General features: G+C 45.5%; 1 protein-coding gene across 8 annotated transcripts in view; it reads left to right on the top strand.

Moving 5' to 3' along the window:
• Positions 1–27,467, top strand: part of ZFX (zinc finger protein X-linked) — a 640,129-nt gene that overhangs the window by 266,149 nt on the left and 346,513 nt on the right. For 7 of the 8 annotated variants that reach the window (XM_078657795.1, XM_078657790.1, XM_078657796.1 and 4 more), the window contains exon 4: positions 26,631–26,768. In XM_078657795.1, coding sequence (XP_078513921.1) covers positions 26,631–26,768 — 138 coding nt within the window. Of the gene's footprint in view, positions 1–26,630; positions 26,769–27,467 lie in introns of those variants that run through there. The other variant, XM_078657798.1, reaches the window with a different exon arrangement.

Raw genomic sequence — 27,467 nt, forward strand, 5'->3', positions numbered from 1 at the left:
CATAGGCATCTGAAGCAAGGATATGACAGGGCAACAGTTAACCCGCAGTATGTGGAGTATTGTATGTTCAGAGTAATCACTATCACAATTTTTAAAGGTGAGGCCCATATTCATATTTGCAATTGCTAGTGGGTAATAGTAGGTGTCAGTATCCACAATTTTGGAGCACCTGGGGGATGCAAGTCGTCCCACAGCCCACATAGCGGCAAGAGGGAGCCCCACAATAGTCACCTAGGAGACATGTTTGTTGGTTATTTATTATGTATTTAATTTATTCTTTACTGTTATTTTGGATTGAAATTGTCACAAACTCACACACAAAAAATATCTCACAAATCACTCATCCTTGATTTAAGCACTCGAACACGAGACTTACCACCATAATTTGCAACAGTTCCCAACAACAGGTGGGAGTGCCCACTTGACCAATATGTGCCATTAGGGGTTCACCAAAGGGAGCTCTGTGATGACACTATTATAATTAGACACAGCATTTAGCAGCCTCGAACCCCATTACTCATGTCCCTATTCGACAATAGTGTCGCTGTGTACGAATCCAGGGAGCACCCGGACAACACGATATTATGCAGGTATATGAACCACTGTGAAGGGCAACAATATGTATTTACTGGGGACGACAAACTGCGCATGCAAGTTCGTTATAACCGTCTCGAACCCCGCACATGCCGGATTACCGGAACTACATTTCCCGGCAGCGGACGCGATTCTGTAGTTCTGAATCATGTATCATGGGACAGTTAGCTAGTTGCGACGCCAAAAGTCTTACCATTATGCCCTATTGAATGTTCGTATGAAAGCAAAATGGGAGCAGAATTTGAACACAGAGAATGTTTATAAATGTTATGTGTTTTAAATGCTGAAAAGTTTCGAAATTTTGAAATACGGACTGATAAAACATCAAAGTATTTTCTTTATGTTTATATGTTTGGCAATGGAAGTAGGACTTATATTTGGCGAAATTCAAAATGGTGGCTACTTGAAAAAGGCGAACGCCGAAACGCGTCGTCCTTGTTCTATGAGTGCTATGAGTGCACAATAAAGGATTTGTGCAAAGATCTTCTGGTGTGCCGTCTCTGTGTCCCTCTACATAGTCGGATTGAGAACTAGTGTAAGATAAAGAGTGGCGGCTGCCACCAACGGCACCAGCGTTGTCCGGTCGAGGATCGCTCTAGCAGCGCTTTGAGATATATATATATATATATATAAATAACATATATATATATACACACAAATCCTGGGAAGAAAGCAAACTCCCTTTCCGGCGAACTGCTACACCAGGAACGGACCACCACAAAGGTTTTTTTGAAGTTTTCTTAGTGCATTTTATTCAAGCCTTCACACAACATGACGCGTTTCAACCGGGTTTCCCCGGTCTTGATCACATGACGGGTTTAGGAAAGTTATCACCCATGAATACCATGAAGCAATTTGGACCCTCCCATCTTTCACATAGAGAGGGAAAACAGACTAAGTCATATATAAAGTGCATAATGCAATATGTGCAAACAAACGTCCAATACTTTTCATTTTAAACAAATAATACATATCAAACATTGTTTAAGCAACGTTGACATCTTGCTAAAATTGATTGGAACAAAAAATTACATTTATATTGTAATCTTAATCAAGAAAAAATCCGGGGCAAGTGCCCAAATCCTGATCCATAAAAAGGATTACCAATATTGCACAAAAATGACAACAATTAATTGATCATAGTAAAATACCCAATGTGCAGATCGTGAAATGTGGCTCCTTTTAGCCATACATTATTATTAAAATCAGATGATAATGGGGATGCAATTATCAAGCAAGTCATATAGGAGCAAAAAAGGATACAGAAGTTCATATCATAAATCAGATATAACAATGATAGAAAAGGATCAGTTCACACAGTCTTCAAAATGAATAAATCCATATATATACATATCTAAATACAATCTAAAATGCGGCTTTCTCAGTGGGATCATTATTGACTACCAGAATATAAATGGTATATACAGGGATTAAATAAGAACTAGTAATCCTCTGCCAGAAGGTCCTTTGGTCAAACTAGGAGACCAAAATTTAACATAAATAAAAACTCATGTTAAAAATCATTATAGTCAATAAATATAATACCCATAATATAAAACCTAAATTCATCTATATACACATATACATTGGATTTGCATTAGAAGACCATGATTTAATCAAGGATAAACAACACCCAGATATAGATTGAGCCCAACATCAGATATACGGACAACTCAATATTCATATAAAATCCCATGCTGCAGGTATATTCATAGAAAATGGACCAAATCTTCCCCTGTATTCAGACCATTGGGTATCTTCGTATTCAATCTAACTATGTAATGACTCTCTAACTGGCGGAGTTTCTTCTCTCTATCTCCACCCCTTATTGGTTTCGGCACGGAGTCAATTACATAGTATTTGAGGTCTTCCAATTTGTTTTGATGCACAAGTTTAAAATGGCGGGCAACCGGATAAAATGGATCAGAATTCACGATTGCCCGCAAGTGCTGGAGGATCCTATTGAAAACAGGGAGTTTGGTGCTGCCGATATATAAAAGATGACAAGTACATTCTAAAACATATACCGCACAGTCAGTTTTACAGGTAAAATATCCATTAATCTTGTTTATTGAACCTGAAAAAGGATCCAAAAGATTGTTTATTTATTCCGAACTTACATGCACGACAAGAGAAACATTTAACAAAGCCCCTCTTGTCAGTCAGCCAATTACTTTTATCAATCACCTCATGATTAGTCTTAACTAATGCATCTCGCATCGATGGTGCTCTTCTAAAAGTGATAGTAGGCTGATTAAGAAGTTCTGGAGATAAAGTAATGTTAGTATGTAAGATGGACCAATGTTTACTGACAATTTTCCTGATGGCCTGCTCTTGACTACAGAAGGTAGTGATTAACCTTACTGGAGGTGGAACGGTTAATTCAACAGGATTCACATCAGTTACTTCATTAATCTCTAATGGAACACATATATTCAGTTTATCAAGTGCCCATTGCAAATCTTTAGCCTTATATCCTCGATTTAAAAATCTTTCCTTAGATTAATTCAAACAGGTGTCTAGATCCTCTTTCCTATTGCAAATCCTCTTGATACGTAAAAACTCACCGTAAGGAATACTTTTTATGAGGTGCCTAGGGTGAGCACTGCTGGCGTGAAGAATGGAATTTCCATCAGTTACTTTGCGATGTAATTTAGTGCAAATGTTCTTATGATCAACAAAAACCTCCACATCTAAAAATTCTACCTTTGAATCACTGACTTGTGCTGTAAATTCCAAGTTAAGAGAGTTGCTGTTGATCTTCCTGACAAAATCCAAGGCTGATTCTTTTGTGCCCTTCCGTATGACGAACACGTCATCGATGAAACGCCACCATCTGACGACGTGTTTAGACATGTCATACTTATGGGATTGTGTGAGGACGTGCTCCTCCCACCAGCCCACGTGCAAGCACGCGTAGCTGGGAGAGAAACACGCCCCCATTGCCACACCTCTAAGTTGTTGAAACAATTCTTTATTGAAAATAAAGAAATTGTTACTCAAACACAATTCCGTCATATGGAGTAGCATTTTGTTATGTTCATTATAACAAATATTTCTTTTTGACAGAAATAATTTGATAGCATTCAGGCCATCTAGATGGTTGATACTTGTATACAGGGAACAGATGTCCATCACTAAAAAATGATACCCATCTTCCCAAATCACATCTTTAAGTTTCTCCAAAAAGTGACCTGTATCACGAATATAGGAAGGTAAGTCAGCTACATAGTCATGAAGAAAGAAATCCACATACTTAGACATGGATTCTAACAGGCTACCTTGAGCCGAAATAATTGGACGGCCTGGCACTGGAGTAATCAGTTTATGAACTTTAGGGAGTAAATATAAGGTAGGAGTAATAGGATGTTCTGTTCTTAAGAAATTGTACTCATCCTTATCAATTAAACTCTCCCTCTTCCACTTAAATAGCTCTTTAAAAATCTGATCCTTCACTTTTAGTAAAATGGGAAAAGCTACCTGTTTGTAACAGTTGACATCACTTAATTGTTTTTTGGCTTCTGTCAAATATGCATCTCGTGGCCAAAGAACAATATTTCCGCCTTTGTCCGCTTTATTGATTATGATATTTTTTTCTTTACTTAGTTTATCCATCAGGCGGGAATATTGTTGCTCTCTAAAATGGCCTTTTTTGTTTAAAGAAATGCATATAAGCAATTGCAGCCTAATAAACACTAGAGCTGAATCATGCTGTAAAGAATTTTCACCATACATGAATAACATGCATTAGAAACATGAGAAACAACATAAAATTTGTTTTGGAACTGTTTTAATGCTCAGAAAACAGTAGAAATTCTTATAAAACACTGAAAGCATAGGAAGCTCCCAGTCTGCATTGCAAACACACAGTCTAAAAAGACTGAAAAGCTAACCTGTAGCTGCATGCAATAAACTGACACCGTGCCTTTAAGACACTCCTGACCCCCAGCTTCCCATCATGCCTCAGGGGTGACACTTAGGTCAGTTGTTCTTTCCGGCTCCTTCTGGAAGGATCTTGGCAACACAGCTCCACTCTTTTCTGATTTCTTCAGAAAATTATTTTCACTTTTGACAACTTTTTCTCTTTACCTCGACGTTTTACATCTTTAGAAGTAAGAGACTGTCCTTTTTTGACAGATTAAGGCATTTTTAACTCCTTAAAATGCCATCTCTTTTTGACTCTTGCCCTTCTTGTGGTCATAAGAAGGCCAAAACAGACTCTCACGAAGTCTGTATCCTTTGTCTCCCTGAAGACCATGGCCCAAAGGCCTGCTCTCACTGTCAGCACCTGACCAGCAGAACTTTGAAAGACAGAGAGCGAATTCGTATTTATGGCCTGTCAAGAGGAAGATCTCCAGTCAAGGGCTCCAAGAGGGCTAGAACATCATCTAGAAGTAAGTCCTCGTGTCCTTCAGCTTCAGCGTCGGGCTCGGTGCTGAAAAGAGATCTTCAAATAGGTCATTTTTGGAAGAAAAGACCCTCGCAGCGGGCTCACCGTCGAGAAAAGGTATGTCGTCGGCGTCGAAGATTCATCCTCCGCCGTCGTCAACCCGGCGACGATCGGCGTCGAGGAGCAGAGACACTCCTCCGTCGTCAACCCGGCGACGATCGGCGTCGAGGAGCAGGGACCCTTCGCCGTCGTCATCTCAACGACGTTCGGCGTTGAGGTACCAAGGCCATCCGTCGACGTCGGCAAGGTGTTCGACGTCGAGGGCAGGTTCTCTTCTGTCGTCGCAATCCCACCAGCGATCGACATCGAGAACGAGGACACCTCCGCCGTCGTCAACTGAGCGACGATCGGCATCGAGGTTGAAGTCTCCGTTGTCGTATCGAGGGCGTTCGGCGTCAAGGGCGAGACAAACCCCTCCTCCGTCATTCAAAGACCTTAGACGTCGAGACTGGATCCAGCTCCGCCGTCGTCTTGAAGACATTCGGCGTCGAGTGAGAGACATCCTCCGTCGTTGGCTTCTCATCGCCGTTCGACGTCGAGAGAGCACTCACCTGCGTCTCATCAGCACCGATCGACGTCGATGATGCGTTCGACGTCGAGAGGACGGCAGGAGCCTAGATTGGCATCCAGAATACGTTAGACGTCGAGACAGGCCTAGGTGAGATCTGGGGACTCAGTGGTCCTGGTGACGGAGTCGGCGTCACGACATTCGTCTCCTCACTCTTCCAGGAGGGCATATACAAAGTCGCCCACTCCTGCTACCCACGTCCGCAAGTCTCCTTCACGATCAAAGGGGCCCCTGCTGCGACTCAGTTGTCCCCAAGATGGTACCTGCCTGCAATTCACTGGAAGGACTCTGGAGCAGCAAGGCAGATGCAGGAATATGCCAGCTCTGTACATAGGTCTCCTTTGCAGAGACTAGTGGACGAAGCAGACAGAGCGAGCCCTCCTAGACATAGACAGGAGCACCGCACTGGGGGATCGAGAGAAGGGAGGTTTTCTGAACTGACGGCGTAGGAGAACACCATCTATGTCCTCGTATTCCTCCACCCGATCCTCCATGAGAGATTACTCTCCCACACTATCGGACAGCCCGACTACCAGGGTCTCTCCCATAGACGATATTGCCACCTACCTTGAGGTTCTGCAAAGAGATGCCCAAAAGCTTAATATTGAGATGTCTGTCCCGCAAGTCACAACAACAGTGATTTTCGAAACTCTCCATAAGAATACAGCATCTCGACCTCTACTGCCACTGGTTCCTGGGATCATTGACCCAGTCATGGACAAGTTTTTAACTCCAGCGACCATTAAGGCTGTTCCGGCTCGTCTCTGGAAAAAATACAAGCCGGCTACCTCAGATCCAATCTTCGTCAAGACAGACCCTCTTGCAGACTCTGTCATTGTGGCAGCAGCGAAAAAGATTAGAAAGAAGCAACTCAATGCTCCACCGGCCGCACAGTTGCTTGATGCCTCTTGGCAGTCAAATTATTCACCATACTATTATCATTCGATTATTTCCATTTTTACACTTATTCATCATGTATTTAATCTAAGAACTTCAATCTTTTCCATTAGTTCACAGACGGGTAATTATGCCATTTTCTAGATTCCAATGTGTATGCTGTGCCCATCCAGACCTCTTGCATAAACATGACAGATGCAGGGGATTCATCCAAACAGCGTTTATTAAAACCAATGCATTTCGAGCATCAAAGGCTCTTCGTCAGGGTACGCTGAAATCAATACAGAAATACATTTCCATTAGTATCATCTACTGTTGTTGATATATTTAATCATTGTTCTATGATGATACCAAATGTGTGCAAATTCATTTGTAGCTTGACTCTCTTTCAACTAAACTACTGTTATAACACCCTCAGGGGCCATCTCACATTTCTCACTAATCCTCCAGTGTTTACACAAGCTAAGAAATGACCTCTTTTTTCAAAATAATCTATGTGTCGACATTCGTCACTATTCTCCTCTGCCTCTCGTGAAAATACCGTCTTTTGTGTTTCAAATATCCCCTTCCATATTAACATCCCACCCCTTCCCTGTCGTGGTTATAATGATCTACCGTCACCGAGTCTTGCACTAACTTATTTAATCACGGTTTTCCGCTCTTTCAACCTTTTACCAAACAGGCCGCTTAATCCCTCACTTTCACCCAAACAGTGCCGAGCCAGTGTTTAACATACTCTCACTCGGTGCTTAAAACAAATCAATCCTCATACCTGTTACATGCGCTCACGCTACTCGTCAGCCAAGTGCTTTTCTCAAAGTGAACCATTCGACTCCCTTATTTTCAACCCTCATTCACGACACTCCCCTTTCTGATTGCAACGCTAATTACATGCTAATACTCTCCCGCTGTTAAGGTGTTTCTTGAGGCAAGGAATATATAGGAACTACATGGCCCATAATGCCGGTGGCTAAATCATCAAATACTACACATTCACATAAGTTCTGAAAGGAGTTTTCTCATGCGTGCTACTACTGAAATGTCCCAGAATACTCTGTTGATCGCCAGCTTGTCCATTCAAAATAAACTCCGCTTTATCCAAGAACCCAGATGGTTGCTCCGGCGTGTGAACAGTTTTTTTAACCTCTTTATTCTTATTCTTCATTATTGATCTGACAGGTGCTTCCCCACCAATGGGTTTCAGTGAAATGCAAAAATTGGGGGGTGTGGGGTGCACTCCAAGTCTCAACATTCTCAACCTATTTGTCCTTGTTCCTCATTAGCGTGCAGGTCGGTATTGTGCCAAACCCAAAGGCACATGTAGATAAAACATTAGAAAGAAGCAACTCAATGCTCCACCGGCCGCACAGTTGCTTGATGCCTCTTGGCAGTCAAATTATTCACCATACTATTATCATTAGATTATTTCCATTTTTACACTTATTCATCATCATGTATTTAATCTAAGAACTTCAATCTTTTCCATTAGTACACAGACGGGTAATTATGCCATTTTCTAGAATCCAATGTGTATGCTGTGCCCATCCAGACCTCTTGCATAAACATGACAGATGCAGGGGATTCATCCAAACAGCGTTTATTAAAACCATTGCATTTCGAGCATCAAGTGCTCTTCGTCAGGGTACGCTGAAATCAATACAGAAATACATTTCCATTAGTATCATCTACTGTTGTTGATATATTTAATCACAGCGAAAAAGACACATGCTGTTTCGGCCACTTCTTCTGTTCCACCAGACAAGGACAGCAGGTCCCAGGACTCGTGGGGTCGCAAGGTCTGCACTTCTGCTGCTGCTTCTCTTAAGGTCTCCAGCGCGGCTGCGTTGCTTGGCAGGTATGACTGGGCTCTCTGGGACTCTTTGGAGCGTTTCCAAGCCAAGCTCCCAAAGGAAGACCAGAAAGATTTTGCAGAGATAGTCACAGAGGGATCTCTGGTGGCTAACCAAGCAATAAGCACAGCAGCAGATGGCGCGGCGTTATCAGCGCACTCTTACGCGCATGGAAATATGCGCCAGAAGATCGTCCTGGTTACGGTTAACAGGACTTAAGCCAGTCGCTCAACAAAGGATCATGAACCTCCCGTTCTCCGGCTCTTCTCTCTTCGGCTCCCACGCTGACGAGGAGATGACTAGGATGAAAACCGAGTTGGACACGGTCAAGGCAGTTGGGCTGGAGAAGAAAAAAGAATGTAAGCGCCGCTACAAATCCAACCAGTGCAAAGGGCCTCAACAGAGGGTTCAAACCCCTCCGTGTTCCCAAAATAAGAACCAGGGGAAGACCCAGTTTCGAGGAGGAAAGTCCAACAGAGTTAGAGGTGGTCACCAACAGCAGTCCTCTACCACGACGAGAGGAGGGAAGTCCTGAGCAGTGGCTTCCTCCGCCTCCGTTGCCCACTCCAGTGGGAGGAAGTGCTTCTCAACATCTAGCAGAGTGGGCCAGCATCACAAAAGATCGCTGGGTGCTGAATATACTGAGCAATGGATATGCGCTACGTTTCCGAGCGCTTCCGAAGGACATTCCACCAAAAAAGTCTCGTCCCCATCAGTTACAGCTGCTTCGAAAAGAGGTGAGAACTCTTCTCCAAAAGCAGGCGATAGAGGAGGTTCCACCCTCTCAAAGAGGAAAAGGAGTTTACTCCAGATACTTTCTTGTCCCCAAAAAAGATCAGGAGGGCAAGTTTCGACCAATTCTGGACCTTCGACTACTGAACAAAGTCATAGTGAAGGAAAAGTTTTGCATGTTGGCCCTTCACCAAATATGTCCACATCTGCAAGTAGGGGATTGGATGTGTTCGGTGGACCTCCAAGATGCGTACTTCCACATCTCCATCACAAAACTGCAATGAAAGTACCTGCGGTTTGTGGTCGGTCACAAACATTATCAATACAAGGTTCTGCCCTTTGGACTGAAGTTGGCTCCGCGAGCCTTCACCAAATGCATGGCAGTGGTGGCAGCTTTTCCTCACAGAAAAGGACTTTTTGTCTATCCATACTTGGACGACTGGCTTCTAAAAGGTCCGTCCCCACTGCAAATGAGCCACAACCTCCAGTTCTGCCTGCAGCAGTTGCACGACCTCGGGCTGCATGTCAACGTGGACAAGTCGGTGCAGCAGCCCACCCAGACCATCCACTATCTCGGCTCTGTTTTTTTTTTTTTTTTTGCAGAGTTTTATATAGCGCGAACTAGACCCGAACCGAATCAGGTATCAGAGCGCTTTACATAGCACCAGTTACGTTACATGAGGACGGACACACATTCATTTTAGGCATGGGGAGATTAAGTGATTTGCCCAGAATCACAGGAGGTTTTGGCGTCGTTACCGAGACTCGAACCCAGATCCCCAGGTCCGAGGTCGCGCGCCCTAGCCGTTAGGCCAACTCCTCTCCTCCTCTGTTCTGGACACAAGCGTGGGAAGAGCGTATCCTTCGGAGGAGAGACTGTCTTCCATGAAGCACAGATGCAGGCTTCTGCTCCAGGCGCAGAATCCGACAGTCAGGCAGGTGGCATCCCTGCTAGGATCCATGGCATCCTGCATCTTCTTAATTCCCAACGCCAGGTTGAGGATGCGTCCTCTGCAGCAGACTCTGGAGGATCAGTGGGATCAGTCCACAGGTCACTGGGAGGATCAGATCTCTCTCTCTCTCTCTGGCGGCCAGATCTTCCCTCTCTCTCTGGCGGCCAGATCTTCCCTCTCATGGTGGAACCAGCAGTGGAATCTGATGGTGGGAGTCCCTTTTCACCAACCACTACCAGTGCAATCGGTGGTGACAGACGCATCTCTGCAAGGCTGGGGCGCGCACATGGGATGCCTTCAGATTCAAGGACGGTGGTCGGCAAAAGAACAGACCTACCACATCAACATGCTGGAACTCTGGTCAGTCCATCTAGCTCTGAAAGCTTTCCTGCCTGCAATCGAGTCCGATTCAGTCCTGGTCCAGACAGACAACACGACAACCATGTTCTACCTGAACAAGCAAGGTGGAACTCGGTCACGTCCGCTCTCCCTGGAGTCTCAGGCCATCTGGCACTGGCTGCTCGCCTGGAACCTCTCGTTGGTGGCAGTGCATCTTCCAGGAGAGCTAAACGTCAAGGCAGATGCCCTCAGCAGACACTTCGAAGATTAGCCAGACTGGGTGCTGCACGACGAGGTGGTTGCAGACCTTTTCCATCGTTGGGGTCGTCCGGAAATAGATCTGTTCGCGGACGACGAAAACACAAAATGCCACGCCTTCGCGTCCAGGTTCCACCGTCCGGGGACAAGAGGGAATGCTCTTTTGATGGACTGGTCAGGGACATTTGCCTACGCCTTTCCACCTCTGCCCCTGATCCCGAAGGTGGTGTCCAAGCTACTCAGATCCAACATGACCATGATTCTGATAGCTCCAGACTGGCCACTAAAGGCACGGTGTCAGTTTATTGCATGCAGCTACAGGTTAGCTTTCAGTCTTTTTAAACTGTGTGTTTGCAATGCAGCCTGGGAGCTTCCTATGCTTTCAGTGTTTTATAAGAATTTCTACTGTTTTCTGAGCATTAAAACAGTTCCAAAACAAACTTTATTGTTGTTTCTCATGTTTCTAATGCATGTTATTCATGTATGGTGGAAATTCTTTACTGCATGATTCAGCTCTAGTGTTTATTAGGCTGCAATTGCTTATATATATAATATATATATATATATATATATATATATATATGGTTATATATGTGGGACACGTATAATATAGTGTTTCCGGGGTCCCGCGCATGGGTGGGAATATTCTAATGCTTATGACTTTGATGAGGATATATATATATATATATATATATATATATATATATATATATATATATATATATATATATATATATATATATATATATATATATATATATATATATATATCCGTTCACCAATCCCATTGATCGGCTCTGGACGCCGATCCAACAACGCAGGTACAGACCACAGCAACGCTAAAAAGTTAGTTCAAGGTAGTTTTAATGCTCCCAAATCCCCAGCATGACGCGTTTCGGCTACAACACGGTAGCCTTGATCACATATATATATATATGGTTATATATATATGTGGGACACATATAATATAGTGTTTCCGGGGTCCCGCGCATGGGCGGGAATATTCTAATGCTTATGACTTTGATGAGGATACCCCTGGAAGAGAACTAGGATTACAGGTAAGTAACTAATCCATCTTCACACTTTAATTTATTTGCAAGATAAGGAAATGCTAAATGCCAAGACTAAACCACTGGTTGCTGGGGAATTCCCTATTGATAGAATGGTCTGGGAGATTGCATATGCCATTCCATCGATCTTTGATCCCTCTGGTAATAGAAAGTATAATCCAGCAACCATCACACTCATCCTTCTCGCACCATGGTGGGCCTAACAAACGTGGTTCTCTGACCTAATAAAACTGAAGCAGGGAAATGTGATGCCACTGCCTACCTAGCAGGACATTCTAACCATGCAACGGGGCAAAGTGTTTGATGCGGAACCAAAGACTCAGTTTGGCAGCCTGGCTTCTGAGGCATCAAATGTGGACATATTTAACTGTCCTAATGAACCGTAAATTTATTGAATGAGGCAAGAAGGCACACAGGTGTTACTCCCAAAAACATGGAGCAGATTTAGAAAAAGGTGTGCAAAGCAAAGTGACCTACTTATCGCACCAGAGGATGCCACAGTCCTAAAATACCTTACGCACCTACTGGATGACGAGTTCCCCTACACCAAGCTGAAGGTACAAGTGGCAGCCATTGTAATATACATAAAAGTGATGCGATGGGTGGGAGCTTTTTCCAAACAATGGTGGTCAAAAGGTTACTGAAGGGAGAAAAAAGACTAGCACCACCCAGATGGGACCTCAGTTTGGTACTTACACAACTGATTAAACCATCCTTTAAATCTATGTATAGTGCATGAATACAATTCCTCAACTTAAAAACAACCTTCTACCTGGTAGCCTTAAGTTTTCTATGCAGGGTTAGTAAGCTGCAGGCACAAACAGTGCAGGGACCATACATCCAATTACAGAAGAACGGGGTGGAAAGGAGAACTAATCCTAACTTACTGCTAAAGGTGGTATCGCACTTTCATGTGAACCGAACGGTACACCTCCTGGGGTTCTTCCAGTACACAAAGTCGCAAGCAGAGCGCACACAGCATGCCTTGGATTTCAGAAGGCCTGTGATGTAGTACATGTAGGAAACTAAACCAATAAGGAAGACCAACTAGTTCTTCATTTCATTTGCCTCAACAAGTAAGGTGGCGCCAGTAACTAAAAGCACCCATAGCAAGGATGATGGTCCGGACAATACGAAGATGTAGCACAGCAGCTGATGGAATGCTAGATGACAGACCAAGAGCACACTTTACTAGAGAGAAGGGGGCAACACTGGCCTTCATACCTAATGTGTCAATCAACTGCATCTGCCTGGCGGCCACATGGTCCTCAGTATACACTCTCACCAAACATGACTGTGCCGATAGCCAAGCAAACAAGGAAGTACAGATGGGACTGAGTACTCAAACACATGTTTGCAAATATAACTCATTCTCTACCCAAGCTCCATCGTAACAAATACATTCTGCTACATAAACAATGCACAGAATGTGAATCCAGAAAGCTTCAAGCTGCAAAACAAAAAAGTTTACTTACCCTTAAGAGTAAATTTGCAGTTTAAAGACTTTTTAGATTTACTTGCGACTCTCCCACCTCCGCCGGAAAATGAGTGCAGAGACTTTGCAAAGGTGTGGTCAAGACACCTGACAGCAAGACGAAGGAAGCAACAGACATAAGAACTCTGGACAAAGAATTTGAAGATAGCGACCATGCAATGGAGCTTCCTGGTATTGTGTCTGAAGTCATTGAGGAGGGACATAACACCAAATTGTATTGTAACTGCATATTCGAGGCATGTGGGCTGCTAAATTCATATCTATTGCATAGATCGCCGCCTAGTGTTGGGTCCGGATGATTGCACATTGTTGTCCTGGAAGAGTCTTCGAAGTATCACGAGATAGGTGGCTCCTCCCCTGGACTACAGTGCGCATGGGCATCGACTCCATCCCCAGATTGTTTTTTTCCGCCATTGGGTTCGGATGTGATTTCGACCTCTCCTGTCGGAATCGATAAAAAACAGTTCTCTGAAGGCCAAAAGGCTTTCTAACCTCGTCGGTATTGTTGGCGTTCGGTTCTCGTGTATACTCCAACTCTTCGAGTCGGTTTTCTGGGGAGTCGTGTGACTCTTCGGTCATCGAGGCCCTTTGACGCAGCAAGACCCCGACGAAACTACAATGGAACGAAGTCCGTTCAAAAAGTGTCCCGTGTGCGGTTCGAAGTACCCACACATCGACGTGCATCCTGTATGCAACAAGTGCCTGTCGCCGGACCACAACGAGGCCGACTGTATGGCCTGTTCGAAGTTCAGGTCGAAGAAGACGCTCAAGATTCGGCGCGTGGCGCGCCTTGAGGCCCAGCGATCAACACCGGCACCGGTGGACATCTTCAACGACCCCGAAGCAGACGAGCAAGAGCTTCAGCTTCAGATATCGCCTCCATCGGCGGAGGTCGAGCCCGACTACGGAGAGGCCGTGGAGGGCCTGGACCTAGACGAATACGTCGAGGAGGTAGGGGACGACGAGGAAGTTTATGGGGCCGCGGAAGATAGCTCGGAGGAAGAGCTATGCCCCGTCCGTACCATAACTAAGGCTCAGGTCACGGGATCGCCACTCGGCCTTACCCACGACCCTCCACCTAAGTCCTCGGCCCCGCCTTCTGGCCCGGCTACAGACATTTCAGCGGAGCCTCCGTTTCAGAAAACGAAACCGAAACCATCGGCTTCGACTTCTTCTAAGATGGCCGACACACCATCGAAACCGAAGACGGCAGAGCCGGCTTCAAAACAGTCGTCTTCGGAGGCTTCCAAGCCTAAAAAGGCAGTCGACAACGAAAAGGCACCCAAAGGGGCCAAGGAGGCCGGCTCCAAGAAAGTCGTCGAGTAAGGTGGTGGAGTCGACGTCGAAGAAGACTGTCGAGAAACCTTCACCCAAGACTGCCGTGCCGAACTCTGAAACCACGACGCAAAGGGGAAAAACTGCCGATCCGAAGCCGGCGGCGTCGACGCCTAAGGCCAAGACAGGGGAACGGACCCTTGCTGTCGAGGGTGCGTCCGCGCCCAAACAGAAGTCGTCGACGCTCGGATCCTCACCTGGTGGTGGATCGAAGGCCTCGGTCGGGTGGACGAAGCCGTCCGCTTCTTTTACTAAGCAGGTCGCGGACTCCCTGAAGAGGATACGGGACAAGGCGTCGGAACCGAAAAAGTCCTCGGTACCAACGGCGGCTGTCCCGCTGAAGAAGACTTCGACGCCAATCCTCTATACTCTGCCGCCAAAGGTAGCGCCGAAGGCTTTCGCACCTCGTACGGTGCCCGATGACTCGGAGTGGCTGCGGCAGACTCAGCGTACTGGAAGCTCTGCTCAACCACTTTCGCAGGACGACGATTCAGAGCATTTTATCGACGCCGACACGGGCAAATTACTGCTCTACAAGAGGAAAATTACATCTCAGCCGGTGGACTCCTATGTAATCCCTCTAAAAAAGAAAAGGCCTGCACCAGATACTCCAGAGCTTGTGGAACCCATTCCTCAACAGCCTAGGAGGAGTCCGACGCCTTCACCCTCCTACTCAGATGGGGATGGGAATGAACAGGATGATGAGTATACCTTCCCTGCCAATAATTACCCTGATGAACAGCAGGACTCATGGATAGACACTGGTGACCAGGGTGACCAACAGGTGGTTAGTGACCCACAGCTTTATGGAATAAAAACTTCTCCTACTGAAGACTCAGCGGCATTTAATGCCTTAATTGAACGGGCGGCTGCAAATCACAAGGTGGAGATGCATGCCGACCCTGTGGAGGTTGACTTTTTGTTTGATACATTCTCTGCATCGGAAAAGACTGTCAAAACACTGCCAATGCTTAAAGGGGTTCTCAAACATGCCAATGACATTTTCAAGGAACCCACCAGGGCACGGGTGGTCAACCCACGTATAGAGAAGAAATACAGACCGGCACCTGGGGACACTGCTTATATACGAGGCCAGTTGCCTCTGGACTCTTTGGTCGTCTCCAATGCCCGCAAGAGGGCGAATTCACAGACAACGGGTGAAGCTCCTCCCCCGGACAAAGAGTCGAAAGTGCTGGAGGCAGGGGGCAAAAGGGTGGCAGCACAAGCTGCAAACATATGGCGCATATCCAATACACAAGCCCTGTTGGCTAGATATGATAGGGCGCATTATGACACCTTGGAACAGCTTTTGCAACACCTTCCAGACAAGTTCAAAGAAGGAGCTGAAATGTTGATCCAAGAGGGCAAGCTCATTTCTAATGCTGCGATTAAATGTGCGCTTGACGTTGCAGATACAGCAGCAAGGGCGGTGAACACTAGTGTTATGTTGAGGCGTCAAGCTTGGCTCCGCATCTCGGGGTTCAAGCCCGAGATCCAAACAACAATCCTCAACCAACCCGTCAATCCAGACAGGCTGTTTGGCCCGGAGGTTGACACCACCCTTGAGAAAATTAAAAAAGACACTGAGACGGCTAAGTCCATGGGTGCACTTCAGTCTCAGCAATACAGGGGCAACAATTTTCGTCGCTCAAGTACAAGGGGTGTTGCCAGAGGACACTTGGCACAGCAGACAAGTTTCCATAGAGGAGGCGCCCAGGCCTCTTACCCCAAACAGAATAGAGGTGGTTACAGAGGAAACAGCGCCAAGGGCAGAGGCAGAGGCAACAATACTTCCCGTTCCTCTACTGCCACCAAACAGTGACTCCCTGTCACTGCCCCCCGACCATCCATCACCTCTCGGGGGAAGACTCCAACAGTTCCTGCCAGTCTGGAAAAACATCACCACAGACAGGTGGGTAAGGAAGCTTATCCAGTTCGGGTATTGTTTGGAGTTAACGTCCACTCCCCCCAACATACCCCCAAGACAACGTCCTATGTCAGCAGAGCACTTGCACTTGTTGCAGCAGGAGGTTCTCGTAATGCTGCAAAAAGGAGCAATAGAGCTCGTGCCAGTGGAGGAGGAAGGCACAGGGGTTTATTCCCTGTACTTCTTAATACCAAAGAAGGACGGCTCACTCAGACCCATTCTGGACCTGCGCCCCCTCAATCTATACATACTCTCGGAACATTTTCACATGTTAACGCTACAACAGGTTCTTCCACTTTTAAACCAGGGAGACTTCCTCGCAACCTTTGACCTCAAGGATGCTTATTTTCACATACCACTCCACCCATCCCACAGAAAGTACCTCAGGTTTACCATACAGAACAGGCATTACCAGTTCAAGGTCCTACCCTTCGGAGTGACCACTGCCCCCAGAGTGTTCACGAAGTGTCTGGCGACCATGGCGGCGCACCTCAGGAGACAGAACATACATGTCTACCCTTACCTGGACGACTGCTCGTTCAAGCCAAGTCGGAACAACAGTGCGCCGCAGACATGTCCCACACTATTCACCTCCTTCACAGTCTGGGGTTCTCCTTAAACTATCCAAAGTCGCACCTCCAACCTGCCCACGTGCGGCAGTATCTGGGCGCGACCATCAATACTCTGGCTGCCACAGCACAGCCAAACCCGGCGAGGATCGACAACATCCAGTCGCTAATCCAGAGGTTCAGACCCCAACACTCACTCCCAGCGAGAGTGTTCATGCAGTTGATAGGCATGATGGCCTCCTGCATCTTCATAGTCCCGCACGCGAGACTGCATATGCGTCCGCTCCAGGAATGTCTAGCACATCAGTGGACGCAGGCTCATGGACAGTTGAAAGACCTAGTGTTGGTAACCGGTCGGGCATACAACTCTCTGCATTGGTGGACTCCACACAACCTTTGCAAGGGCCGACCGTTCCAAGAGCCTGTACCACAGATCATCCTCACGACGGACGCCTCTCTCCAGGGTTGGGGGGCTCATGTGCTCCACTACACGGTGCAGGGACTATGGACAACACAGCAAAGGAAGATGCACATCAACTGCCTGGAGTTGATGGCGATCTTTATGGCGTTAAAGTCCTTCAAAGTACATTTGTGCAACAAGGTCGTGCTGATCCGGACGGACAACATGACGGCCATGTACTACATCCAGAAGCAGGGGGGTACGCACTCTCCACAGCTGTCTCATCTGGCTCAGAGCATGTGGAAGTGGGCCATTCAGAGGAACATCTTCCTCATGGCGGAACACCTTCCGGACAAGGACAACCAGATGGCGGATCTGCTCAGCAGGTACAGCCATCAAATGCACGAGTGGGAGATACATCCATCTGTACTCCGCCCGTACTTCCAGCAATGGGGTCATCCGGAGATAGACCTGTTTGCCACAAAGGAAAACGCAAAATGCCAAAGCTTTGCCGCCAGGTTCCCTCACCCACAGTCGCAAGGCAATGCGATATGGATGAACTGGTCAGGCAGATTTGCGTACGCTTTTCCCCCAGCACCTCTCATTCCGCTGGTGGCAAGAAAGCTAAAGCAACACTCGATGACGCTCATCCTGGTTGCTCCAACGTGGGCACGCCAACCATGGTACACCACGTTTCTAGAACTCCCCGTGGTACCGCATCAAAGGCTGCACCTCACACCCAGGCTCTTGACGCAGAACCATGGCGACATTCAGCATCCAGACCCGCAACAGCTCAATCTGGCGATCTGGCTCCTGAAGTCCTAGAGTTTGGCTACCTTAATCTGCCTCCTGAATGTATGGACATCATCAGAGAGGCAAGAAAACCCACTACCCGAGCTTGCTATGCAGCGAAATGGAAGCGTTTTGTCATCTACTGTACAGAGCATGACATAAATCCGCTAGATGCATCCATTCCAAACATCATTTGCTACTTGTTACATCTTTACAAATGCAATCTAGCGTACGCTTCCATTCGAATACACTTGTCAGCCATAGCAGCTTATCTTCAGAACAGGCAGCACCTCTCTGTTTTCAGGGTGCCTGCCATTAAAGCTTTTCTAGAAGGGCTGAAGCGGGTCATTCCTCCCAGGACCCCACCGCTCCAATATGGAATCTCAACGTGGTCCTCACTAGGTTGATGGGTCCACCCTTTGAGCCTCTACATTCATGTGAGATTCAATTCCTGACATGGAAAGTGGCTTTCCTCATTGCCATCACGTCTCTCAGACGTGTTAGTGAGCTACAGGCGCTCACGATACAAGAGCCATTTATTCAGGTTCATTCCAACAGGGTGGTGCTCCGCACTAACCCCAAGTTCCTTCCAAAGGTGGTGTCACAATTTCACGTCAATCAGTCAATTGAACTGCCCGCATTCTTTCCAAATCCAGAGACGGTAGCGGAAAGAATGCTCCATACCTTGGACGTTAAAAGGGCGTTGATGTACTATATTGACAGAACACAACCATTTAGAAAAACACAACAACTATTCGTTGCCTTTTCCGCTCAGCACAAGGGCAACCCCATTTCCAAAGCGGGAATAGCCAGGTGGATCGTTAAATGTATTCAGATTTGCTATCAGAAAGCTAAACGCACTTTAACGATCCCACCCAGAGCACACTCCACACGCAAGTTAGGAGCCTCCATGGCATTCCTGGGAAACATTCCTTTAGAAGACATTTGCAGAGCAGCCACGTGGTCCACACCACACACGTTTACCAAACATTACTGCGTAGACGTGCATTCCAAACAGCAGGCAGCTGTAGGACAAGCTGTTCTCAAGACTCTATTTCAGACTTCTGCAGCTGGCACGGGCGGCCGCCGTTAATGGAGGGACTGCTATATATTCTATGCAATAGATATGAATTTAGCAGCCCACATGCCTCGAACTGAATATGCTACTTACCAGTATGCATCTGTTCTTGGCATGTAGGGCTGCTAACATTCATATCGCCCACCCTCCTCCCCGGCGCCTGTAGCAGCTGCAGATTGCTTCTTGCATTCAATCATTAGCATGGACATCTTTAACACTGTCATACTCCATCTTTGCCGCAATGGCTGAAAACAATCTGGGGACGGAGTCGATGCCCATGCGCACTGTAGTCCAGGGGAGGAGCCGCCTATCTCGTGATACTTCGAAGACTCTTCCAGGACAACAATGTGCAATCATCCGGACCCAACACTAGGCGGCGATCTATGCAATAGATATGAATGTTAGCAGCCCTACATGCCAAGAACAGATGCATACTGGTAAGTATCATATTCATTATATAGCACTTACTACCCCTGACGAGGCGTCGAAGCGCTTTTTCGGCTGGTAGCACGCTACTCCGGGACCCATAGAGGATAAGCGTTGAATTAGTATAATGAAACATGCAAGTACATTTTAAGTGGTGGATAGGTTAGTCAGTTTTTTGGATTTGGATAGGATAGAGTAGGACAAAGGTTTGTATTTATTTATGGCTCGCTTGTTGACGCATGCTATTCAGGGAGCCTATAAAGGAATAGTGGTGAATTAATATGGTGAAATATGAGGTAATTTCAGTTGTGGATATTAGTCTGTTACTTGGAGTGAGAAGGATAGCGGATGGATAAAAGGGAAAGAAAGATTTACATTCATATAGCACTTGTTACCCCTGATGAGTGTTGAAGCGCTATTCGGGCGAGTAGCACGCCACTCCCGAACCCATAAAGGATTAGTGTTGAAAATTAGTATAGTATAAATATGAAGTAATTTGAGTAGTAGATATGTTATTCAGTTATTTGGGCAGTATATTAGTATAGTTGAATATGGAATATGGAATTTGAGAAGTGAACATGTTAGACTGTTAATTTTGATTGAAAAAGGATAGTGGAGGGATAAAAGAGTGAAGGATTTTTTTAATTTTTTTTAAGTCTTAGCAGTAGGAAGAGGCTTTTGGATGAGTAAAAAGGAGTTTTGGAGGAAGGAGTCAGAGGGGAGAGTTTAGAAATGTTTGTTTTAGGGGATAGGTGTAGTAAAAAGAGGTGTCAGATGATGCAAGGAAGGGTAGAGCAGGAGAGAGTCTACAAAAGGTTATTTTGGCGATCCTAGTAGTGGTATGGGGTTTGGGATAAATGAGAGAGTGGATGTAGAGGATATATTGATAGATCTATAGGATTAGAGATAGGGTAGTGCATTAGAAGGAGTAGTAGAAAGAAGTTTGAGATGAGTCAGTAGGTTGGGCTAGAAGATATATTGAGCGAAGTATAGGCGGAGAAATAGGCTAGTGCATTGGAAATGCTAAATTAGAAGAAGTGATAAATATATAGATCCATAAGTACATTGAAAGTATATAGATACATAAAGGAAGTAAGTATATTTAGATTAAATATATTGATAGAGGCACAGGATGAGAAATAGGGTAGTGCATTGGGTATGCTTTTTCAGGAGAAAAGTAACAGACACACAGATCCAAGTACATGGAAGGTACATAGATGTACAATGGAAGTATGTACATGAAGACCAAAGATGATTTTTATTTATTGATGAATATTATTATTATTATTATTATTATTTTCTTCTCTTAACAACATAATTGTTTTACATGTTTTATAAAGTAATACACAAAGATAGGTACATATCTATAGTGAAAACAAATGCTTATATACAGAGGGATAAGCTGTAAATTTCTATTTCCGTATGGTGCTTATGTGGGGAAGAGCCACAGATCCAAGTACATGGAAGGTACATAGATGTACAATGGAAGTATGTACATGTAGACCAAAGATGATTTTTATTTATTGATGAATATTATTATTATTATTATTATTATTATTTTCTTCTCTTAACAACATAATTGTTTTACATGTTTTATAAAGTAATACACAAAGATAGGTACATATCTATAGTGAAAACAAATGCTTATATACAGAGGGATAAGCTGTACATTTCTATTTCCGTATGGTGCTTATGTGGGGAAGAGCCAGATCTTGAATAGTTTTCTGAAGATAAGGTGGTTGTCGATGGATCTTATGTTGGGGGGGGGGGGGTAAAGAGTTCCATAGTTTGGCTGCTTGAACAGAGAAGGATGTGCCACCCATGGTTTTTTTTCTTGTATGGTGGGATTTTGAGGCGAGATGCTCCTTTAGAGCGTAGGTTCCTTTGTTGAATGTGTTTGGTGATTTTATTCCTGATGAAGAGTGGTCCTATTCCATGTATTGCTTTGTGGGTAATACAAAGCAGCTTGAACGTGGATCTTCTGGCAACCGGTAACCAAAGCAGGGCTTTTTAAGGCAGGGGAGATGTGGTCTCGTGGTTTGATATGCAAGAGTAGTCTGGCAGCCGAGTTCTGAATCTGTTGTAGTCTTTTCATGGTCATTAAAGGTGATCCGTGGTAGAGGCTATTGGCGTAATCGAGTTTGGATAGAACAAGGGAGATGGTAGCTTGGACCTTGTGTGGAAATCCCAAATGAGGGAAAATTCGACGCAGCGTTTTTATAGTAGCAAAGCTTGATCTTGCTAGTTTATTCACTTGGACATTCATCGACAGCTTGGAGTCCATGGTCATTCCAAGGTGTCTTACTTCCTTCGATAGTTTAGGCAGTGATCCCAGTTCATCAGGCCATGCGGCAAGCGGGTTGTAATTTTTCTAATCGCCACACGTGAGTGTTTCAGTTTTTGAAGCATTCAATTTGAGATGGCTACAAGTCATCCACTGATCCACGGCTCTGAGACACTGAAAATTGGTGATTTTCCAATGTCTTTGGCACATTCCAGTTGAAGGAGTATTTGCGTGTCATCTGCATAGTTGTAGCACGTGAGGTGAATTTTTTTATTGATCAGTACTGGTAAAGACTTCATGTAGATGTTCAAAAGCATGGGCGAGATGATAGAACCTTGAGGGACCCCTGCTTTTGTGGAGTACGGTTTGGACGAGAAAGGTGGGGTGTGGATGAGATTAGTTCTGTTTCGAAGGTAGGACGCGATCCAGTCTAGAGCAGTTCCCTCTATGCCGGCTTCATAAAGTCTTTGTTTCAGAGTGTCATGGTCAACCGTGTCAAAGGCAACTGAGATGTCCAAGAGGAGTAGCGCAGCAACCCCGTTGCGGTCAACTGTATTCTTTAGGTCATCCCAGATGGCAAGGAGGGCAGATTCAGTGCCTCTTCCCGGACGGAATCCTGTTTGGAAATCTGAAAGTATGTCATTCTCTTCAATGAATTGTGACATCTGGGCGAACGCTGCTCTTTCTATCAGTTTGCCCAGGAAAGGTCCATTTGTAATGGGTCTGTAGTTGTCGGGGTTCAGCGGGTCCAAGTTTGTTTTCTTCAGTAAAGGGGGTATGTATGATTTTTTGAGTTCTTCTGGAAATATTCCAGTAGTTAAGGAATCGTTGATGATTCTTCTTACTGGAATGGCAGCAGAGGTTGTTAAAAGAAATGTCTTGAAAGTTTGTGGCGGACAGGGGTCAGAAGGGCTGCCGGCAGGCCTGCTTGCTTTGACCAGGTCCATAAATTCATCGTGTGAGATGTGTTAGAAGGAACGGAGAGGCTTGTTTAGAGCATTCTTGGATAGTTGTTTTGTACAAGGGTTAGTGCTGGTGCTTTGTTTCTGTTGTAAGTACGAGTCCAACGTGTCTGCTTTGTCCGTGTAATGATTTGCCAGTTTGTCTGTAAAATCTTGAGTAACAGGATGAGTTCCTTCTAGGCAATTTGGTTTTCGAAATTTATTGAGTATTTTATAGAATTCTTTATTTCCACATTTAACGTTTTGAATTCTGTTTGAATAGTACCTTTTCTTGACTTTTTTGATAGCCGACTTATATAATCTTTACATTTTTTGTAGGTGAAGTTTGTCTTGTTTGGCGTTTGTTTTGATGCTTTGGTGGGCCCCTGCCGGGGAGTGGGGGGGCCCTCTCTGCGCGAAGCTGCCCCAGCAGTAAACGCACATCGCCCATCAAGCGCCACGTCAGAAGCCCCCCTTACCCTGCGTGGGTCTGTGGCTGTCTGCGGGGCCCGGAGCACACAGCGGGAGCCAGCCAGACAGAGGGAGGGCGACACAGTGCCAGACAGCCATGATTGTGCGAGGGCTCTTTATTGCTTACAGTGCCAAGTACAGAGAGCAGAGTGGATCAGCGGACAGCAGGGCAGGGCCTACCCACATAGCAGCAACAGGGCGTTCAGAGCAAGGCAAACAGGCCCGGTACCCACACATGTTAGAAGTTAGGTACATCAGCGGACAGCAGGAGAGGCCTGTCCTCCCACCACTAAGAGGCATCAAAGAGCAGGGCCTGCCCATAGAGCACTAACAGGGCCTGTCCACCAATCACTAAGAGACATCAAAGAGCAGGGACTGCCCACCCAGACCTTACAGAGTCTGTCTACCCATCACTAACAGACCTCAAAGAGCGAGGCCTGCCCACAGAGCACTAATAGAGCCTGTCCACCCATTACTAACATACCTCAAAAAGCAGGGACTGCCTACCCAGCACTAACAGGGCCTGTCCACCCCTCACTAACAGACCTCAAATAGAAGGGCCAGCCCTCAGAGTACTAAAAGGGCCTGTACACCCATCACGAACAGACCTCAAAGATCAGGGCCTGCCAACAGAGCACTAATAGGGCCTGTCCACCCATCACTAACAGACCTCAAAGAGCAGGTACTGGCCACCCAGCACTAACAGCGCCTGTCCACCCATCACTAACAGACCTCAAAGAGCAGGGCCTGCCCATCCGGCACTAACGGGGCCTGTCCACCCATCACTAATAGACCTCAAAGAGCAGGGCCTGCCCACCCAGCTCTAACGGGGCCTGTCCACCCAGCACTAACAGACCTCGAGAAGCAGGGCCTGCCCACAGAGCCTGCTCACACACGTCAGCAGGCACCTACATCAGCAGACACCAGGAAAGGGCCTCTCCACCGAGCAGTAACAGACCTCGAGAAGCAGGGCCTGCCCACCCAGCACTAACGGGGCCTGTCCACTCATCACTAACGGGGCCTGTCCACTCATCACTAACAGGGCTTGTCCACTCATCACTAACAGGGCTAGAAGAGCAGGGAGGTCTGCTCACGCCTCACTAACAGGACCTGCCCACACACACGTCAGCACATACATCAGCAGAGAACAGGGCCCGGCCTGTCCATCCGGCACTAAAAGCCCCTCCGTGCACACATCAGCCAGGTACGAATAATAGTGCCATTACACACTTGTGTGTGAGGGGGGGGGGCGCAGGGCTTGACATAGTGTCCTGATAATAAGGGGTCACCGGTGAATAATGTCACAGTAGCTGCTAAACCCGTCATCAAACAGAGCAACATTATAGAGTGCCCAATGCTGGTGATTTGCCGCAATGGGGGGCTGAATAGGTAGGGGGGTTACAGCGAGGGGGGTCCTATGGGGACTGAATCCTGAGAGGGCGCTCTTTCAGTGTCTGTAACTAGCGTTGTCTGGGGTGGCAGGTGAGGTTGAGGATGGAGGGTACCAGCCATCACCCTCCGTCGAACACTTTACCCCAAGGAAGGGAGGCTGTCACACTGGCCAGACACAGGCCACAGGACAATGTAGCGCCCAGAAATCAGTGTCCAGTGGAGCCACGCTCTGCGAGGGCTTAGAGGCCAGCAGCGCGCCCCTGGGTGCCAACCTGCCGAGCAGAGAGAGGGTGCCTCAACGCCCTGACCCACACCCTCCCTGCACACTGAGCTGTCAACTGTGCCTTGAATCCAGAAGGCGTTCCTAGGAGGCGCTGCAGTGCCAGCTCACACGGATCACCAGCAGAGGTGAAAACATTTTCACCCTTATGTATGCGGTGTGGCAAGAGCACTGAGGCGCCACACTTGATGAAAATGGCAAATAAAACTATTAATAGTAAGTAAATAAACCAAGCGCAGCCGCTAAAGTCAGCGGACCACGTGTGCTCACCGACTTATGGAGACCGTGGATGTAACGCTGCAAACAAACAATCTAGTCCAGATGCGCCTTCCTAGAAGGAGACAGGATGGTAACAAGGAGGCAAGTTCACACAGGACATGCAAAGAACACACACAGCGCGTGACAAGTACACCGGCGGACCTGGGATTCTCCATTCACTGGGGGAAATCCTCAATAGAACCAGAACAAGTAAAAATCTTAGTATAGACTATGACGCCAACCAATCACAAAGATGGGCGGGGCTTCAACTCCACTTCTAAAATCTCCTCTACTACGATATGCCTCGCAGAGCGAACAGCGCATGCACGCTGCAACGCTAGGTCTGCAAGACCAAAAAAGGAATAAAAAGTGGAGGAAACAGAGACCATTTCGGATCCAACCACTAGACGACGGAATAGTACACAGCATACAAATCAAGAAAGTGTACACGCTGCAAATCTACTCCTTTATGGAAAGTAACATTTTTGTTTATCAATTCGGTCAAATACACTTTTCGATTCAATAAAGACTGAGTAACCAACTTTCATAAGTACACTATGTGATGTGTTTATTTTTTGCAATCAATTGTATGCTTTCAGTGGGGTAATCTAATAAACGCATGTACTACTGCGTGAGACTTTAATGAAAATACACATTCGCTTATATGAAAATATGTGGCAGTTTCCTAGTTCTAACCTGAATATTCATCTTGTGTTAGAAATAATGTTATATTCTTCACCCCAATCCTGAATGCGAGTAGGACAATAAAAAAGATCTTCACATTCAGGACTGATGTTGACATGGAATTATTGGATTACTGGATTACTCTTGATAAGGACACCATTTGTAATTTAAGCACAAACTTTAGCTGCTCATGTTCTGCTTTGTAATCTACCACCACACGCATCTAGCATGGAATAGTCTTCATGCAGGAAGATTAACTACTAGCTCGTCTCTTGTTGTAACTTCTTTACTCCTTTCTTAAAATCCCCTCCATTTCCACAATTTCAGCTTAGTCAAAGTGAATTCTTAAGGCCTGCTTTTGTAAAACGAAGGAATAGGGGACATAGGAACATTTCTTGGGATAGGACTAGGCAGCGTGTGTATATGTCTTTACACTGGTTATCTTTGAGAGTATTTATGGCAGTGGCTACTGGGCATTATAATGTTTTTACAGTGAATGATTAGGAAAGTATATATTTTCAAGTGGTAATTAATTAGATAGTGCTTCTGAACCTATGATTTGATGAATATTATATTTGTTTGTATAGTGGATGATGCCGATAAAATTGATCATGATGGTTCTGCTGAAATAACAATGGAATCCGAGGATGATCCTTCAAAGATAGACGATTGTTCTGAAGTCATCAAGGTCTACATATTCAAAGCTGATCCAGGTGAAGACATAGGTGAGAAGTGAAATAGTTTGTTGTGATGGTCTCATTATAGTAGAATATTTCTAACAAAGGGTAGCTAAATATTTCAGTGTCTCACTTTTTTTTATTTCCCATCAAATGATTAACTGCACATTCCTCATATGTGCATGATGCTGATTTCAGCAATACACATTGTTGAGCAAATACTTTGTATGAGAAAAAGTAAATTACAACCTGGAGTTATGTTCATATTATCCTCTTTCTTGTTGTTTATATTCTATTGTGTCTACTGTACTGTCAACAGCATATAACACTTGGGCCATTTTTCCAGTTGGTATTTAATTTTTAATGTTATTTAATTCTTTTAAAATTTGAATTTGATTATTGAGCTTTAAACTCTAAAATATCTACATATACCTATTCGTGGGACCTAAAATAAAGCACACACTTTCCCTCTTAATGATACATACGATTGTGTAGTGTATCACTGCTGGCTTACTGTTTCCTTTATGAATAGCCCACTCCTAAAAAAGATGTGCCATAACAAGTATTTCTCACCATACGTTGACCGTTGTAGAATAGTTGATCTATTTATTTATTTAGTCTTTGAAAAGTGCTAAATGTCATTAACTAGTTGCCTAGTGTGTCTAAAAAAGAAAACAGGAAAAAAGGAAGGAAAAAATGAACTAAAGGATGGGATGAATCTGAGGCCACTAAAATAACCTAGCTCAT

This window comes from Lissotriton helveticus, chromosome 8 (assembly GCF_964261635.1).
Source record: "Lissotriton helveticus chromosome 8, aLisHel1.1, whole genome shotgun sequence".
Lineage (NCBI taxonomy): Eukaryota > Metazoa > Chordata > Amphibia > Caudata > Salamandridae > Lissotriton > Lissotriton helveticus.